The sequence below is a fragment of the Mytilus trossulus genome, chromosome 3, assembly GCF_036588685.1.
Source record: "Mytilus trossulus isolate FHL-02 chromosome 3, PNRI_Mtr1.1.1.hap1, whole genome shotgun sequence".
In the NCBI taxonomy this organism is placed as follows: domain Eukaryota; kingdom Metazoa; phylum Mollusca; class Bivalvia; order Mytilida; family Mytilidae; genus Mytilus; species Mytilus trossulus.
Genome location: NC_086375.1, coordinates 67,986,233 through 68,006,772, shown reverse-complemented (window position 1 = coordinate 68,006,772; position 20,540 = coordinate 67,986,233). Strand labels below are relative to the sequence as shown.

General features: G+C 30.9%; 1 protein-coding gene across 1 annotated transcript in view; it reads left to right on the top strand.

Moving 5' to 3' along the window:
* The window catches only part of LOC134712214 (patatin-like phospholipase domain-containing protein 7), an 83,156-nt gene that overhangs the window by 10,918 nt on the left and 51,698 nt on the right, over positions 1-20,540 (top strand). Inside the window, exons 5-17 of the mRNA XM_063573542.1 lie at positions 3,323-3,414; positions 3,887-4,033; positions 5,424-5,583; positions 6,723-6,803; positions 7,105-7,166; positions 7,629-7,695; positions 8,227-8,307; positions 9,657-9,765; positions 10,136-10,392; positions 12,947-13,024; positions 13,694-13,768; positions 19,496-19,629; positions 20,017-20,148. Coding sequence (XP_063429612.1) covers positions 3,323-3,414; positions 3,887-4,033; positions 5,424-5,583; positions 6,723-6,803; positions 7,105-7,166; positions 7,629-7,695; positions 8,227-8,307; positions 9,657-9,765; positions 10,136-10,392; positions 12,947-13,024; positions 13,694-13,768; positions 19,496-19,629; positions 20,017-20,148 — 1,475 coding nt within the window. The remainder of the gene's footprint in view (positions 1-3,322; positions 3,415-3,886; positions 4,034-5,423; positions 5,584-6,722; positions 6,804-7,104; positions 7,167-7,628; positions 7,696-8,226; positions 8,308-9,656; positions 9,766-10,135; positions 10,393-12,946; positions 13,025-13,693; positions 13,769-19,495; positions 19,630-20,016; positions 20,149-20,540) is intronic.

The following is a 20,540-nucleotide window of genomic DNA, read 5'->3' as shown; positions in this document are numbered from 1 at the left end:
CTAGGAAAAAATGTGATATATTTCAGAAAAACTAATTGGTGATAAACAGCTAGAATAAAATGTTTTTTTTTCACCTTATACACCACATGATAAAGTCTGTATCATAAATGGAAGTATCCTTTATTCTTAATAAATCCCAAATTTATCAAATTTTATTATAATTAATACTGAACAAATCCCTGATAAACTTGTTTTCTATTGAAAAGACATCTTACATCTGCAATATTTCTCTCAACAACTTTATTTCTAAAATAATATTCAGTGGCATAGGTGTAATATTTTTTTTTATCCACAGGATTTTAGTTTTTTTCAAAGCAAAACTTATTACAAATATGTGAAATGGAGAAAACAAACTTTGTTCATATCTTTTTTCTAGTTAAATGTAGTCCTTGCTTATCACCCCTGATGATGTTATATTTATTGTTTATAACAGGGCAGCTTAGTAGCTACAGAAGTGGCTGGTTTGGCAAGTTTAATTCTGTGTTTTTTTGTATAGATTGCCACTGTCACATTATTTAATTTCTTAGATTTAATTTATATCACTGTATTGATTCTACTCACTGACTACTTGTTATCTTTCTGTGTGCTACTCATACTCTTTGTATAGTTTAGTTATGTCTAGTGTTGAAAATAATAACCTGGATTTTATAGGTTGGATAAAAAAAAGATTCTGCATGTAAATCTGTTTATAGATAACTATATAAACTTTATCTAGTAATGTATAATCCAAGAATTATGATATAACAGTAATGGTATAACTACAATGGATGAACAAAAATGTCAGAAATACCAATGTAAAAGACAGATAAACAATTTTCAGGAACTCAAGATGAACAAAAACAAGGTCACCATTTGCCTTTAAACAATGAGTGGATATTCACACTTAAAAGTTTAGAAAATGACAGGGTACAATTTAATTGTGCTTAAACAGATCACAGGATTTTTTTTTTCATATTATCATTGCTTTGTAGTTTACAAGATTTAAAGTGGATAACAAAACTAACTTACTTTTTATGTATCACAGTTTTGAATTGCTGTATCAATGGTATAAACATCCCAACTCCTTTTACTTACCCTTCAAAAGATAACATTGACTTTTTGGTTATTAATGGAAAAAAATCTTATCAAACAGATTCCACATGCACATTTTGAGTTGTGATTAACATAAGTGAGTTATCCTCCTTGTTTTATCAGTAAATTTAGATAAAAAAGGAAAGTGTAAAAAGAAAGCTAACAACAGTTTTTTGCTTTTTTTAAATGGTGGATGCCCTTCTGAAACATATAAGAAATGGCTAGTACTGGGGATATAATTTGGAACTCTGTTCTTTTTCTTTTTTTGCATAAATTTTCACAGCAATTAGAAATCATTAAATGTATACAGAGGTGCAATTTACCTTGTTCAAGGAAGGAAAGATATGCCATCTGTTTGAGTAATACGTGTATAAATATTAATTATAATTTTTTTAGTAACTTTCAAAGTATTTTTTTTTTTTTAATATGCATCTCAGACTATTGAAGTAACAACCAATTTGTATTTGAAACAATTGCAGTGTAATCTTATGTTTTCAAATTATTAAATAGAATAGATTGTATCTTATTCTAACGGGGTCAATTCATATTAAATCATTTAAAAGAATAACAATACAATTGAGGGTACCAGAGTTAACTTTTGTTAATAGGTCAATCAGATAATCTTATTTATGAAAGACTTTTAAATTAAATTCATATGTACATTTATTACAATTAGTTAATAAACTAGGAAGGCTAAGTTTGTGATTCTGCTTAACTTAAAAATTAAAACTTGGTATGGTTCTTCTGTTGCTTTATTTTAAAACATTTTGGCATTTAATATGAATTACTAGTTAGAATTGCATCCTTTTAGATTTTTTATACATCTTTTATTCTGAGAATAAAGCATAATACGTAGAGAAAAAAAACATGATAAATTTTTACAGAAGATGTATGGAAAATAAGATTAAAGATTTAAAAGAGTATTAGTACTGAAAAGTTGCCATGGAAATAAGACAGATTTGACAGTAGCAAAGACATACTAACTGGTGACAAGGAGCTAAACAATTTAAATAAACATATTCATATGCTTCAGTCAAATACAAATGGATGATACCACAGATTTGTATAGTGATACAAATCCTCCATAAAGTTACATAATTTTAGAATCAGATTCTTGAAGACAAAAAATCAAAAGAGTACCTTTTGGTTTTTGTTTGATATGTTAAGCTCACCTGTCCAAACGATGTTGTCATCTTTTAACTTTTACAAAAATCTTCTTCTCTGAAACTACTAGGCCACATTCAACCAAACTTTACCACAAAAAAATAGAGATATTTAGTTTTAAAAATGTGTCTAATGACCCTTCCTCTCACCCACCCCTATTTGCCAACCAAGATGGCCAACATGTTTTAAGAATGAGCATAGAGGTTAAATAAAAGTGTTTTATTTTGAAAACCACTATAAATACAGAAAATCTAAAAGTGTCAAAATATATAGGTACAAGAAGATGTGGTACAAGTGCCAGTGACTGAGATAACTCTCCATCCAAGAAACAATTTGTAAAAAGTGTTCCATTATATGTAAAAGTACGGCTATCAACCAAAGCCTTGGCTGACACTGAACAGCAAGCTATAAAGGGCCTCAAAGTGACTAATGTAAAACAATTCAAACAGGAAAATCAGGTTTAATCCAGATAAAAAAAACAAGAAACACTTATGAACCACATCAACAAATGACAACCACTGAACAACAAATTCCTGACTTAGGACAGGTGCAAACAAATGCAGCAGATTTAAACATTTTAACTGGCAACACCCTCCCCCCTTACCTCAAAAATTAGAAAAAAACCCCACTATAACAGTTCAATTGAAATGGCATACACTGAACAAATAAATTTGATCTATTACACAATGTAAATACAAAATTAATTTAAAAAAAAAGGGGTGAGATGTAAAACAATATCAGTAGTATGTTTAAAATGTTGAGATCTACTATTTGTTCATTACAACTAAATTGTCTGGAGTCTTCTAACAGGAGTTATTGCCTTAAATGACAAATTTTACTATTTTTTTCTCTTCATTTTTGCCTTTTACCTTGAAAAGTGTCATTGTTACAATAGATTTATAGAGTGATAGAAACTTTAAACATTAAAAGTGATCAGCAAAACAAAATCTACAAATAAGTCTAATGACATAATTCTGCAGTCGAATGGTTATTTTAAAAGATGTTGCTAGTTAAAGATAGTTGAACATTTTATAATTCATGAAACCAAGATTTTCTGGTTGAAAATAAAATTTGATTTCGTTTACAGGTTAAAAGTTTTACAAAAAACACAGTTGGTTCTTTGCCACAAGGAAGAGGAAAGATAAAGAATAAACAACTTGTTTTAAAACTGGCAAGAAAGTAGGTTTAAAACTTATTATTGCTTGTATTTTGACCATTGTATTTCATTTCAGGTATAAAAATAAATTCTACCATTGCATAAAAGTTGATTATACATTATTTATTGAAAACTATAATATATAGATAGACACTTTAAATTGAAAAGTGATCAGCAAGACAAGATCTACAAATAAATCCACATGGATGAAATTCGCATGCAACTCCATATATAGATCTTCATCAATTATGAAAACAAATCTCATGCAAATTATGGCAAAAAAATACCAATGAAAATTCAGACATTTTTGTCAAAGTCATTTATAAAGTTACTTGATATTACCGGTTAGTTGAAATGATAGGACATTTTTTTTAGTAGGAACTCACTTTTGTCCTATGACTGTATTTGTTACATGCTATAATAGATGTTTTAAGTACAAGCTAAGTTAACTTAATTCAGTATAACTATACATGTAATGTACAATTTTATTTGTAGGTTATTACAGATGAGAAGACATTCAGCTTTACCCCAGCTGAGACATAAAGAACCACCACAGTCTTTCCTAGAAACTGATTCATCAGAGATAGAGGAATCAGACCACAGACTTCCTCCAGAAGTGTTATACATGTTAAGGAGCACTAGGTAAATACCTTTAATTCAAAATGTAAAATGGCAATATTTAAAAAAAATCATTGCAGTATAATTTTTTTTTATAGCTTACATATATCATTAGTATGGAGATTTTTTATAACACATACAGTCATTATCACCTGCACTTAAAACGTTAAAATATACCACTAAACTATAACTATACTAAACAGCAGTAATTCATCCTAACCATCCTTGAAATGTACATAAAGTATATTTCTGGTCATTTTGTCCAAACTGATATTGTGATACATTAAAACCAAGTTGATAGTTTTCCCTACAGATAAATATTTTTGGTCATAACTTAAAGAGGTTTTCAGTGACTAAATTAAAGAGTGTACAATACATGCATGTAAAACTAAAGCAAAACAGATCTTATTGACTAATCAAATGATAATATTTTTAGGACAACAATGACTATTTTCTCTCTGAATATTTAACTCTAGTCCTTCATAGGTTAAATAGTTAGATATAGGCCCTAATATCACCATTCTGGTTTATTGCATAGTTTTCTAAGGAGTTCTTTTTGTCCACAGTAAAAATAGTTGTTCGAATACATTTTGATGCCCAACCTACGATAGAAGAGGGGCATTATGTTTTCTGGTCTATGCCTCCGTTCTTCCGTCTGTGCGTCCGTGCATCAGTTCGCTTCAGGTTAAAGTTTTTGGTCACGGTAGTTTTTAAAGAAGTTGAAGTCCAATCAACTTGAAACTTAGTACACATGTTCCCCATGATATGATCTTTCTAATGTTAATGCCGAACTATAGTTTTGACCCCAATTTTATGGTCCACTGAACATAGAAAATGATAGTGTGAAGTTCAGGTTAAAGTCTTTGGTCAAGGTAGTTTTTGATGAAGTTAAAGTCCAATCAACTTGAAACTTAGTACACATGTTTCCTATGATATGATCTTTCTAATTTTAATTCAAAATTAAAGTTTTGACCCCAATTTCACGGTCTACTGAATGAGAAAATGATAGTGCAAGTGGGGCATCCGTGTACTATGGACACATTCTTGTTTTGAAATTTATTATATATTTCATTGCATTAGATGCTACACATTTCTTAAAGCTTAAAGGAGCAGAACTTGCATTAAAATAATTTCCAAACCTTTTTTTAGCGTCCTAAGCAGTATGGGTTGTGAAGGCTATATGGTGAAATATAGTTGCTAACATTTTCTTTGTATAGTATCTGGTTGGGATTTGTCTCATTGACAATCATACCACATCTTCTTATTTTTACATAAACAATTATTTAATGCAGCATGTTGTCCTTTTTTATCTAAGTATGATTGACAAAATGAAAATAGGAGATGTCTCTTAGTAACTTATATTGAAATCACATTATGGCTGTTTATTTAATATTGTCTATTTCTTTATTTATAGAGTATTTGGACATTTTGAGAAGCCGTTATTCCTGGAGTTGGTGAAACACATGGAAACAAAGAACATATCAGCTGGTTCCTATTTATTTAGGATTGGGGACCAAGATGATAGTATTTATGTTGTACAGAGTGGAAAGCTCAAAGTTACAATCAAAGAACAGGTAAACATATAAATTGTGCAATTTCTATGTGCCCCATATTCTTTATAATGTATTTCATTCTGAAACGTCAAGATTTGCTAGTATGCTCTATGCAGGATATTTGTCTCATTATGAATCTTACTACATCTCTTTATTTAACCAAATTTTCAAACAGAAATAGATTCAATGTTTCCCTTTTCAGTTTAATATTTTATTACACTGAAAAATTAGGCCAAAAAGGTTTTATTGAACCCTATCCTTATCATGAAAATCAGCCATTTAAAGACACTCAGTAATGCAGTTATGTTGAAGTTATTTGAAGGGGAAAAAAATAAATCTTTTCATGCCCCAGCAATAGCAGAGGGGCATTTAGTTTTACCCTTGTCCATCTGTACGTACTTACATACATGATGGTCATCCATACATCTGTACCTCCATACATCCTAAAATTTGTTTCTGTTCTCTTACTTAAGTTTGTCTCAGGGCTATTCCAGAAAAAAATGTAGTGGGGGGTTGGAAGGCACATTGTATTAATAATACATGGGTGATGGGTATCAGAGCAACTTTTCCCACTATAATGCACTATAATTCTCAATTACAATTGTCCAGGTGGCGGGTGCTGACAAAAACTGCCTTCCAATCCCTCCATACATTTTTACTGGAATAGCCCTTAACCAAATGTTATGAATCTTACACACAATGCTTATATCCACAAAACAGTGATCATGTTTGAATTGTGGTGGTGTCACTTTAACCAATCTAGAGTTATAGCCCTTTACAAATGGAAAAATTGCTGAATTTATTGTTTCTGTTTGCTTACTTAAGTTTGCCTCAACCAAATGTTATGAAACTTATACACAATGCTTATCACCAGAAAACTCAGATCAAGTACACATTTGGGTAGTGTTACTTTTACCGTTCTAAAATTATTTCCCTTTATGATGTTTTTATACAAGCGAGGGTATCATCTGTGTCCCTGTGGACACATTCCCCATTTATTTTAATAAATCATGTTCTAACAACTATAGAAACAGTAGGAAGAAAAATTGAGATCAGATTAAATTTAAAGTCTTTTAGATTTAAATGATTTGATATATGTGATGAAATAAAAGGTAGATGTTATGAATTTGATGTAATTGTTCAAATGATTTATTTGACAGGACAGTACAGAATGTCTGGTGAAGTATGTAACAACAGGAGAAAGTCTTCATAGTTTACTTAGTATACTGGATGTCTTAACGGTAAGTAGCTGGAAAACTGGTCTTTTAAATGGATCTAGTGGTAAAACAAAATGAAAATTTGTTTGTTTATTTTTTTGGTTTCAGAATCAATCAATCATTTAGAACAAATAATGTTAGTTATATTAGAAAAAAGGTTTTCCACCGATTAATTTTATCATTGGCTTTTTCCATCAATGGCCAATCATATTCATTGGATAATGTAATTTAATATTTTCTTATTCAGATGAAATTTATAAAAAAAATTGTAATTATAATATTTTAAGTCTTTTGAAAATTAATCACATATTACTATTTTCTATAGGGACATGTACGGCCGTATAAGACAGTCAGTGCCAAAGCTGCAGTAGACACAGTTGTCCTCAGGTAATTAGTCAGTGAAGTTGTAAAACGTTCCTTCAGACCATGAAATGTGATTTTTGATAAAAGTTGAACACTGAGTCCAGCAATTGTTTTAAATAGAACACAACTTTAAGTGATAAGAACAATACACCTGCTTTTAATATACATTTCATCAATTTTCCCTTGTTCACATTGTGCAGTCATTTGATGAGCTCAGCAATAAGTTTTATTTTGCATTTCTCATGATAATTTAGTCCTTTATAAGTGTCATTTTAAAACTATGAAAGAAAATGTTTTTTTATTGGTTACACATGAAACTTGAAATCAAAAACAGTGACTTGTAAGGTAATTTAATTTTGCCATCCATCGCAATGGGATGTTAGGAACATAGAAAAATCTCATACTTTTACAGTCACAATTATTTCCTGATTTTTACGAAATTATTATCAAGGATATATGTTTAAATTTCATTCCTTATATTTTCAGACTTCCAGCATTAGCATTTCAGTCCTTGTTTGAAAGATTCCCAGAATCTCTAGTTCGGGTAGTTCAGGTAAATTCAGAACTTTATAATCTATAGTCTGGGTAGTTCAGTTAATATCATCAGAGTTATAGAATCTATAGTCTAGGAAGTTCAGTTAAGTTTAGAGTTATAGAATCTTAAGTCAGGGTAGCTGATAAATTTCAGAGTTACAGAATCTATAGTCTAAGATATTCAGTTAAGTTCGGAGTTATATTATCTAAGGAACAGCTTTTTTATTAATGTTCTTCTTCTAATAGTCACAGAGAGGCCTTCAACATGGAACAAAAACAATAGATTTAAAGCTAATGCATGGAAGTATTATTGTTTATGTTAATAGCTGACATGTATGTCATTGAAATGTCAGTTTCAGTTGGACTTGGTTAATCTGATTGCTACAATGAAAAAAACCCAGACAATACATATGTGCTTTATTGTGACATATTATCTTAATTTTTGCTAATAGTATTTAAAATGAAGTTGTTTGCCAATAAGAAATTTCTATGATCTATCTATCTGTTATTGATTAAAATTGATTTAATTTTAAGATATTTATTTTTTCAGATTATCATGATTAGATTACAGAGGGTAACATTTACAGCATTACATAATTACCTTGGTCTCAGTTCAGAATTACTTAAATCAGTAAGTTATCACATTTACAGCATTACATAATTACCTTGGTCTCAGTTCAGAATTACTTAAATCAGTAAGTTATCACATTTACAGCCTTACATAATTACCTTGGTCTTAGTTCAGAATTACTTAAATCAGTAAGTTATCACATTTACAGCATTACATAACTACCTTGGTCTCAGTTCAGAATTACTTAAATCAGTAAGTTATCACATTTACAGCATTACATAATTACCTTGGTCTCAGTTCAGAATTACTTAAATCAGTAAGTTATCACATTTACAGCATTACATAATTACCTTGGTCTCAGTTCAGATTTACTTAAATCAGTAAGTTATCACATTTACAGCATTACATAATTACCTTGGTCTCAGTTCAGAATTACTTAAATCAGTAAGTTATCACATTTACAGCATTACATAATTACCTTGGTCTCAGTTCAGAATTACTTAAATCAGTAAGTTATCAGTAAATATGTGACAATTTAGATCTAAGTCCAGCATTTCAAGTCAGTTATCTATACTTGGGACAGTATCCCTAATGTGCCTTGAAATGAGGAACTCAAAAGTCATGTGTAAGCAAAATATCTCTGTGTAGTGATATTTGACACTTTTCTATGATAAACAAGTGACTGAGTTTACCCATTTGAGTTAATTTAGAAAGTAGGGGAACACAGAACAAATGTGTAAAATCTATGGAGCTATTAAATGTGTTCAAAGTATTAAATTTTCAAAGAACTTATTGTGTTAAAAATGGAATTTTCTACCATGAGGAGCCACATCACAAAAGGATACTTGGGGTTTGCTAATTTACAGAAAAAGTAATCTCACTGCCTACCCCGAAAATTTAACCACATATGTCAAAATGTCTCTGCTTCAAAACAAGCCATCACACATATCCAAGTTAACGATAAGGACAGAGTAACAGAAGGAACCCTTACCATAAACACTTATAAAGAAACTAATATGCATCTTGACCCAATTACAATAAATTTAGAAAAGAGTTTATTTGATCAAAGAGGAGAAAGGGTTAAAATAAAAGAATATATATATATTTCAGTAATTGCTGCAGAATTACTGAGAGAGAATTTTGCAGTAGGTGCTGTAGAAATATGAAAAAGGGATAGGTGGTATGATAGCCAATGAGACAGCTATCCAACAAAGTTAAAATGAAGTGGTTGTAAGCAATTATAGGCAACAGTTTAGCCTTCAAATAAAAAAAAAACTATACCTAAAGTACATTTGAAAATTTCCTAGGTCATTCCATAAGATTAAGCAAATACATCTTCTTACACAACATTGACTATTATTTAGTTTGACATGTATTTCATCACATTTGAACTATTTTTTGCATTGTAGCAATCAGATAAACCAAGTTTACTCTCAATATCCAGCATTAGTAACCCTAACAACTGGCCAACTAGTCCTCGTAAACACAGAGGAAGTTTAGACATGGAGAAGTCAGAGGGTATAAATACTTTACCTTACAATTAATTATATAGATTCATATATGATCAATTTGGTTACTTGATAATAGGATTTTTGATTTTTGAAAATTTATTTTTTCTCAATTTTTAAAAACAACTATTAAACACCTTTTTTTATATATAGATCTCCTCAAGGGAGTTGAATGATAAACTTTTTGCCAAAGAAATAATATTATTTGTATCTAGAGATACAATTTGTCTCTTTACTTATACATTAACACTTTATAAGTCAGGTGGCTTTTAAAGATTTCATGATTTCAACTTTGTTTTCATAAATATGATGAAATAGGTAATTATTCTATTAAAGAGATTATTGAAAATGTACAATTCTCTATTAATATTTGATTTAAGCTTCCAGAAATCCAAAGTTTTTTATTGACAACTCTGCTGACAAACCAAGGTCAGATTTTGATGTTGCTTGTGAGAGAGCAGGTGTAGAGAACATAGGATCCACTGAGATCGTAGATGATGGACAACCTACTCCTAAGCTTAAGATACCATCTGATACTGGTACTAAGAGTCATCATTCAGATACCAGTCAGGAAATAACTGATGATGTTATTTTACAGTTGGCAAAGAAAGATTTAGTTAATATTATCAAAATTCAGGTATAATTTTGTTAAAAACTAATTTTAGAAAGAAAAAAAACAAAGTTATAAACTTGTGTTAAAGATGGAGCCCTTTGTGATAAATTAGTGATATTCATACCTGTCAACCTGTGACGATGAAAATGCAGGTCATGACCTGCATTGAAGAATCAAATCTCAGGTCATAACGCGTACGAACTTTTTCGAGCTGAATTTCAGTACTTATGGTACATTTTTGTCGAGCCTTCAACTTTAGTTGAAAAAACGAGACTAAGCGATCCTACATTCCGTCGGCGTGGTCGTCGGCGGCGTCCACAAATATTCACTCTGTGGTTAAAGTTTTTGAAATTTTAATAACTTTCTTAAACTTCACTGGATTTCTACCAAACTTGGACAGAAGCTTGTTTATGATCATAAGATAGTATCCAGAAGTAAATTTTGTGAAAATAAAATTCAATTTTTTCCGTATTTTACTTATAAATGGACTTAGTTTTTCTGCGGAAAAACATAACATTCACTCTGTGGTTAAAGTTTTTAAAATTTTAATTACTTTCTTAAACTATCCTGGGTTTGTACCAAACTTGGACAGAAGCTTGTTCATGATCATAAGATAGTATCCAGAAGTTAATTTTGTGAAAATAAAATTTGTTTTTTTCTGTATTTTTCTTATGAATGGATTTAGTTTTTCTGCGGGAAAACATTACATTCACTCTGTGGTTAAAAGTTTTTAAAATTTTAATAACTTTCTTAAACAATCCTTAGTTTGTACCAAACTTGGACAGAAGCTTGTTTATAATCATTAGATAGTATCCAGAAGTTAATTTTGTAAAACAATAAATCCATTTTTTCCGTATTTTACTTTAAATGGACTTAGATTTTCTGCCAAGTAACAACACATTCACTCTGTGATTAAATTTTTAAAAATTTTGATAACTTTCTTAAAAACTTGGGACAGAAGCTTCTTACAATCAAAAGATAGTATCAAGCGGAATATTTTTATTGATTTTTTCCCTCATTTTTGTTGAGCCTGCAATTTACAGCAAAAGTAGGCGAGACACTGGGTTCCGCGGAACCCTTACAAATTTTCTTGTAGAGTATATCAAAGATACCACAACATCAATGCATGTTCACTTGGTTAAGTCATTTTAAATCCTATTAATTATTATTTCATTGCACTTTTAAAGATTTTTATAATTCTGTGTAACAGTCTTATGTTCTTTACTATTTGTAATCATCCAAATAAAGAATTAAAATTGTTCAAAAGTAATTTTTAAATGTTTGAGATTACTGGCTATGTAGCCTTTAAAAATGCCAATCTGAATGAAGTAGGAAATTAGACTGTGATAAAATATAGTAATATAGTTAAAGAAGGTATAAATGTAAAAAATAATTTTCAACTTTTTTTTTTAAAATTGTATAAAGGTATATAAATAATAAAAATTTAGTTTTCAATATGTATTTGAATTTTATATTTATTAATGATTTAATCTTTTTCACCCATAAAACGTAAATAATTTTGAATGGTGACAAATAAGGGGAAGTAACTCTAGACGTCTACTTGAAATATGTTTACAATTTATTTACGACCTAAAGCTAAGGTAATTGGTGTTAATTAACAGTTTGTTTGACACCAAAGCTGTCAAGTGAAGCCATACACTTAATGGGTCACTTAATTTGACAGTTTGCATAGCTAAATGAACTTCCTGTTCATGGAAGAATTACGAATTTGCCGGTATTTCAAAGGAATATTACTTATGAAATCAATCTCAAAGCTAAGAAAAACGGGTGAAATCGGGTCATTTTCGGAATTCCCGGGTTATTTTAATGACCCGGTGGGTGTCCCGGGTGATCCCTCATAATTGTGAAAATCTCGGGTCACACCCGCAGAATACGGGTCAGTTGACAGGTATGGATATTCAATTCTAACATCTGTATACTTTGAGAAGCTTCATTGCCAGAGTGGTCTAAGTAGTTTTTCTACACTAGCACTAGCCTGTCAATAATGGGGTTGTGAGTATTAACCCAACACTTAGCAGGTACAAAACTCCTAATTGATAAGGATGGGCAATTTTCATACAAAGATCTATGGTTCTCTCTAGCCAATCTGGCCTTTTCCACTAAAGAAACTAGCTGTAAAAATATAGCAAAAAGTGCTCAAAGTGGCTGTTAACACCAACAATCAATCAGTCATTTATATACTTTATTTTAACTTGGGTATCAAAAAAGTTTTGATATACTAAAGGGCATTCCAGTATGCTTTAACCAAAAGTTGCAACTGTGAATTAAAACACAAAAAAGTAGGGGACACAAAATAAACCTCTATTGGGTATTATAAAAGTTCAAAAGTTTTATGTTTGCAGCCTTCATTGGACTTAGCTATAGATATTTACGGAATGTACATCTTATGCATTAAACTTATTACTTATCAGAACAAAGTGCTTGTCTGGGTTGAATTTATTAATTAAAAGGACAAAGTGCCTTTCTGTGATGACCGACAGAATGAGTTTTGGTATGGCCTTATTATGAATTTTTCATGTTAAAAAATTGTCAATGTCATCTTTTTTTTTTATCATAGGACCAATCATTATTAGATGACAAGTTGAAAGTAAGAAGAATGAAGGGAGGACACTCAATAATAAGGCAGGGGGATCAGGTAAGATATTCACTGCTGACCAGTCATTGTGTTTATACAGCAAGTCTGTTTATTTATTGTAACATAAAAAAAATATGCACAGATTTGATAATGTTTACAATAACCATTTGATTTTATAGAACCTATATATAACTTTGTTTATAAATTTGGAGGCTTTGTGGAATTTAGTCCACTATTTATTTTGCTGCATCCAGACAAAATAAGATGCTTCAATTTTAGATTCAAAATCATAACTATAGAAAAGTAAGATTAACCTAGGATTCAGGAGAATTCCAACCTAGTGTTTATGTGGTTGACAGAGTAAAGGAAAAGTAGATATAGTTAAAAGATGTGCGTGGAATGAATAGTTAGATAATTCTAAGACATTGACTTAAGCTGTAATTTTTCATTTGTATTTAACTTCCTTGTATTAATTAAAAACCAACATGTGGTTATTGGATATCAATAGTATTAAAATGAAATGAGTTAGTCTTTCTGCTATATAAATGATAAAAGAATATCTGAAGGGTCTCACTGCATAAATAAGATTAGTTTCTTATTTTAATCTACTTGTTTAGAAGTACCTAACCGTGAAATTATGTCTCAAAAACAAAATTCATATGACATTGAGGTACACACAAGTCTGATTTATCCTTAGAAACAAGATATTTAATACATTTTTCCTTACAGGATGCTAGTTTGATATTTGTGGTAACAGGATCGTTGAATGTTGTACAGCAGATGATTGGTGATGAAAAGAAGGAGGTATGATGCTAAATATAGCCATGATGACATAGTTTTGGTTTATTTCACGACTTTATTTTAGGTGGACAGAATAGAATATTTTGAGTCTATTATGTTTATATGATTTTTATGACATAAAATTTTCTCAGACATTGATTGTTCATTCAAATTCCTCCTACACATTCATAACTCTTTCTAACAAGGTAATACAATTCTAACAACAGTCAAATAACATGCTCTGAAAGTCCTGTTCTCACTTAAGTTTGTGTGTAATTTTAGTTTATGTTTTCTGTACTATAATTGTTTTCATTGTTTTGGACATGTACTAACATAAAGGTTAAATATTCAATGTTCCTTCTAAAGTAAGATTTGTATTATAAAATGTTTTCAGTGTGCATTGATGTTGTAACAAGGCTTTTTAAATAAATGTGTTTAATCTTCTAATATCCATATACATGTAGGATTAAATTTTTTTTTATATAAGTTGTCCTTTTTATATGACTGCAAAAATTAAAATTTTTGTGGTGGTATATTGGTATCATGTCGTTGTCATCTTCAGCGCCAACGTCAGCGTTTTCCTAAGACAGGTGGTTTCTAGATAAAAACTTTAGTATAAGTAAATAGAAATCAATAAAATTTTAGCACAATGTTTATAAACACAAAAGAAAGGTAAGGATTGATTTTGGGGGTTATGGTCCCAAAGGTTTATGAATAAGGGGCCCAAAGTTTTTGATCGAAGTAGTTTTTGATGAAGTTGCAGTTCAATCAACTTGAAACTTAGTATTCATGTTCCCTATGATACGATCATTGTAACTTAAATGCCAAATAAGAGTTTTTACCCCAATTTTAGGACAACTGAACATAGAAAATGATAGTGGGAGTGGGGCATCATTGTACTTTGGCCACATTCTTGTTTTTAATAGTTATTCAATACTTTTTTCAGAATAGAAAAGTGAGTTGAAACATACTTTATCTATAAACATGTTAAACTCTTTCTTGGTAAACATCACAATCCTGATTTCAAATAAGTATATGAAGCATAAACAACCGTATATCAATTTTAGATATTAGAGTTACCTCCCTTTTATCTGCACAAGTATCTATTATGTTTAGGTCTACTACAGTTAACTATTGTTTGCCTTTCTTATACCCCGTTCACACTATGCATTTTTAAACCGGGTTCGACCCGAATTAATTAATCCAGATTAAATTTCAATAGTGTGAACACGTTAAACTGGGGCGAACCCGGATTAAAATTACCCCTCATCTGAGGTGGAGTTAATATGGGGCGAACCGGGATTAGTTACCCCACATTCTAGTGTGAACGCAAAGTGGAGTTAATGTGGGGTTGTTGCCATAGCGTTACGTGACGTTTTCTGCCGTCTGTCATTGCCAATACAGAATATATATTTTTTTCTACCATATAGTGACTGCCTTCAACAAATTGAAGATTATGTCACAGGAGGAAACTTACAACAAGACATAAATTGAAAAAATGTACAATTTTTTAAAAATATACGAAAAAATTAAAGATATTAATTGTTTTGTATAATAAAGTAAGATGTTGTAATTAAGTTAATATTGATGCTTTGAAATTGAAGATTTGAAAGAGTCTACTGAAGTGCAAATTACAATGTTATCTGGTAGTTTGTTCCAGTAAGTAATAGTTCTTAGAAATTATGATTATTTTCTGTACTGTTTTTTGCAGGACGGAATTTGGAAACTGTTCGAATTAGAATGTCTTGTTTGTCTTTTTTGTGGAATTAATTTGTTATTTTTAGGAATTGCAAACTTTTCGTGTTCAATTTTGTAAACCATTACCAATCTGGAGTCTATTCTTCTGTCAGAGAGACTGCGCTATTCAAGATGTTGTAACATGTTACCAACGCTTGAGGTGTTTCTGTATTTGTTGGTAACAAAACGCGCAGCCCTCCTTTGAACTTTTTCAATTCTATTTATGTCTTGTTTTAAGTATGGATCCCAAGTAGGTATTACGGGGCGCCGAATGGGACTCTTGTGGTTTTGTACAAAATTCAATTCTGTCATAACAAAATCATTTTTGTCTTACAAAACTATGTGCTACAGACTTGTTTTGTAGGAACTTCAATTTTGTGATGACAAAATTCATTTGTGTAGACAAAATTCATTTTTGTGATGACAAAATTCATTTTTGTAGACAAAATTCATATTTGTCATGACAAAAGTCAATTTTGTCTAAAAGGTATGCAAATATAAATATATTTGCATACAAAATTGACTTTGTGAGACAAAATTGACTTTTGTGAGACAAAATTGACCTCTGTGAGACAAAATTAACTTTTGTGAGACAAAATTGACTTTTGTGAGACAAAATTGACTTTTGTGAGACAAAATTGACTTTTGTGAGACAAAATTGACTTTTGTGAGACAAAATTCAATTTTGTCAATTTTGTTGAGACAAAAGTCAATTTTGTTAATTTTGTTGAGACAAAAGTCAATTTTGTCAATTTTGTTGAGACAAAAATCAATTTTGTCAATTTTGTTGAGACAAAAGTCAATTTTGTCAATTTTGTTGAGACAAAAGTCAATTTTGTCAATTTTGTTGAGACAAAAATCAATTTTGTCAATTTTGTTGAGACAACAGTCAATTTTGTTAATTTTGTTGAGACAAAAGTCAATTTTGTCAATTTTGTTGAGACAAAAATCAATTTGTCAATTTTGTTGAGACAAAAGTCAATTTTGTTAATTTTGTTGAGACAAAAGTCAATTTTGTCAATTTTGTTGAGACAAAAGTCAATTTTGTTGAGACAATAGTCAATTTTGTGACCACAAAATTCATTTTTGTGACGACAAAATTCAATTTTGTAACAACAAAATTGACTTTTATGAGACAAAATTGACTTTGGTGAGACAAAATTGACTTTCGTGATACAAAAATCAATTTTGTTGAGACAAAAATCAATTTTGTCAATTTTGTTGAGACAAAATTCAATTTTGTCAATTTTGTCTCACAAAAGTCAATTATGTCTCACATTGGTCAATTTTGTCTCACAAAAGTCAATTTTGTCAATTTTGTTGATCACATTGGTCAATTTTGTCAATTTTGTTGATCACATTGGTCAATTTTGTCTCACAAAAGTCAATTTTGTCAATTTTGTTGAGACAAAAGTCAATTTTGTCAATTTTGTCTCACAAAAGTCAATTTTGTCAATTTTGTTGAGACAAAAGTCAATTTTGTTGAGACAAAAGTCAATTTTGTCAATTTTGTCTCACAAAAGTCAATTTTGTGTAACAAAAGTCAATTTTGTGTAACAAAAGTCGATTTTGTATGCAAATGAGTTCACAGAAACCAAACTAAACTAATTTCAATACAAAATTAACTTTTGTCGCCCAATTTTCAAATTAGGTAACAAAAGTCAAGTCTGTGTAACAAAAATGAATTTTGTCATGACAAAAGTGACTTTTGTGCGCTGATAGATAAGTTTGTATGACAAAATTTTAAATTTGTAGTATGATACAAATTTTGTTAAACTGAACTAATTTTTGTTGAACAAAAGTCACTTTTGTCCGTACAAAATTGAATTTTGAGTACAAAACCACAAGAGTCCTATTCGGCGCCCCGTAAGTAGAGCAAGCATACTCTATTGATGGTCTTACTAGGGACTTATATGCTTGCTCTTTAATGGATGTTGAACTTATGTTCAGGTGTCTCCTTAGAAAGCCAAGTGTGCTATTTGCTTTCTTGCATATGTTGTTAATATGCACATCCCATTTAAGGCTGGAACTGATGGTGACCCCCAGTTACACTTATCTGGGTGGAATGTCATTTTCCAGGTAGTTCCCCACGATGCCAGTTTGTCAAGATCTTTTTGTAGTGTTACTGCATCAAAGTTTGATTTTATTGCCAAATAAATTATTGTGTCGTCTGCAAATAAACGTACTGTAGATGTTAGACCAGTTGGAATGTCATTAATACAGTACAGGAAGAGACTTGGTCCAAGAACTGACCCCTGTTACTTTCAACGTGGTGAGAAGGGAAAATTCAGTTAGAATAGGACAATTCAACAAGAAACACCCTTGTTTTTTCTTCAATTATAAGAACAATGGGTGGCTTGGGGTATCTTCGTTCGGCACCGGAATGTAGACAGAGAATTAAAAACTTTTAAAAGAAACTACTTTAATGCAAAGAACAGCAACAAATTGAGTGGAGATGGCAGAACAACTTGAAGATATTATGATGAACTTGATGACATTTTAGGAGGGCGCCCGGCAGTAAATCATGTAAATTTTCTTTTAAAAAATCAAATGTTTCTTTGTTGATTCTGAAGTTTTGGATCCATACTTCATCAGTAAAACATGGAACTATATACAGTCCCACCAATTCTGTGAACGGGGTTTGCTCCATACCCTCCTTTCTGCCGGTTGTAAATTTGAGCGTCTATTCATCAATAATAAGTTGTTTCTTGCCATCAAATACATCCTTATTCTTCTCAACCTAGCAAACCTATTTTTATATGCCCACCTATGATAGTAGAGGGGCATTATGTTTTCTGGTCTGTGCGTCCGTTCGTCCGTCTGTCCCGCTTCAGGTTAAAGTTTTTGGTCAAGGTAGTTTTTGTTGAAGTTGAAGTCCAATCGACTTCAAACTTAGTACACATGTTCCCTATGATATGATCTTTCTAATTTTAAGCCAATTTTTACCCCTATTTCACGGTCCACTGAACATAGAAAATGATAGTGCGAGTGGGGCATTCGTGTACTGAGGACATTTTCTTGTTTCGCTTTAAATTTGTAATCTTCCGCCGATTATTCCGTATCAGTGACAAAAGAAAGAAGAACAGTACCGTGGCGGTTTCCATTTCGTTTGTTGTCACAGACACTGTTTACAAGATGTTGTGCATGCGTGTCTATTTTTGTTGAAGGGGAAAACCCAAAGTGGGGTAATTCTTTTTCAAGTGTGAACCGGTGTAATTAATTCGGTTTAGATTTCATAGTGTGAACACGGTATTAGAAAAAACAGTAGTTTCCTGTTTAAAGATACTTTCATTTTCTTTGACTGAATGGGCATGTAACTTTTTATCACTGTTTATGAATAAAAAGATAACTGCTTTTCTTCATTAATAACTGTTAAAGAAACATACTGTTGTGGAAAAAGATGTGTGCTAAGTGTCCTTTATAAAAAATCAATTATTGCTAAATTATGGGATCTTTGCAAAAAAATATCAATTGGTATGTGTAATTTTTTGTTCAGCTGATTTTGAAAGACATAACTACCTTAGGTGTTTGTACCCTTTCAATGAAAATGTATTATGAAGAAAACAATATTTTCAAGATGCTATTTTTGAATACTTATCTGTTTGCATTTTAGCAAACATTGCAATATATTGTCTTTATGTTCCTGACTGCTAAAAAGCTGGTAAACTTGATAAATTGCACATCACTCCTTGTCAAAACTGTTCCTTACACAATTAGATTGCCTATTGCTGGATGCTTTTATTGCTTGACATGCATTTAAATTGTATCCAGCTATACCATTGATTGCATGTTGTTTTTTTTTTAATGTAGAAAGAGAAAATGTGGTATGATTGCCAATGAAACAACTCTCCGCCAGAGACCGAATGTCATAGAAATTTACAACTATAGGTCCTAGAACAATCTTCAACATGGACCAAAATCTAAGGATAATGCTTGAGCACAGAAAACATGAAATTTAATTGAGTTTCAAAGAAAATATATGCTAATCTAACATATCTATTGTGTATTTTTCAGACATTGCTGTTTGTTGCTTTACCTGGAGAGATTGTTGGTTCCCTGGCCGTGCTGACAGGAGAACCCTCCTTCTTTACAATGCGTGCCAAAGTAGATACTATTGTAGTAACTATATCCAAAGTAGAATTTTACAGGTAAGGAAAGTCTGCAGTTAAAAGTTTTCAAAACATTTATTAGATTCATAAACTATGCTGGGTTTTTACCAAACTTGGACAGAAGCTTCTTACAATCAAAAGATTGTATCAAGAGGAATAGTTTTATTGACTTTTTTCCTCATTTTTGTTGAGCCTGCAATTTACAGAAAAAGTAGGAGAGACACTGGATTCTGCAGAACCCTTACACATGTTTGTGTATTTTCAGTATTATGAGGGAACAGCCTTCTGTAGTATTGAATGTAGCCCATACCATGGCGGTTAGACATGTTTTTTTGTGTATTTTCAGTATTATGAGGGAACAGCCTTCTGTAGTATTGAATGTAGCCATTACCATTGCAGTTAGACTTGTTTTTTGTGTATTTTCAGTATTATGAGGGAACAGCCTTCTGTAGTATTGAATGTAGCCCATACCACTGCTGTCAGAATTGCACCATTTGTCAGACAGATTGACTTTGCTTTAGACTGGATGATGATTGAAGCTGGAAAAGCATTATTCAGGTAGGTGAACTTATTTTTAATAGAAAATAATATTCATGCTAATTTCATTTAATTATTGTACTTCAATGTTGAATCCATAAGTAGATTTTATATGTATAAAAAAAGCTTGTCAGAATAGGTAACAGAAGAAAGAAACTTAGCAAAATGTCAAGGATCAACATATATTAAGAAAGGAATACTAGCTGTTACTGACATCCCAGCTCCAGACCTCAATTAAACTGATGGAATTATTTTGTCTTCATCATATGAAAATGCAGCACAATCTCTCCCAATAGGGGTTTAGTATCATACCATCATAAATATATGAGAAGAACAAAACCTGTATAATGCAAACAACTGGTGTCAGAATAACTAATTTTTCTGATGCCAAGACTTCATGAGTGAATTAATAT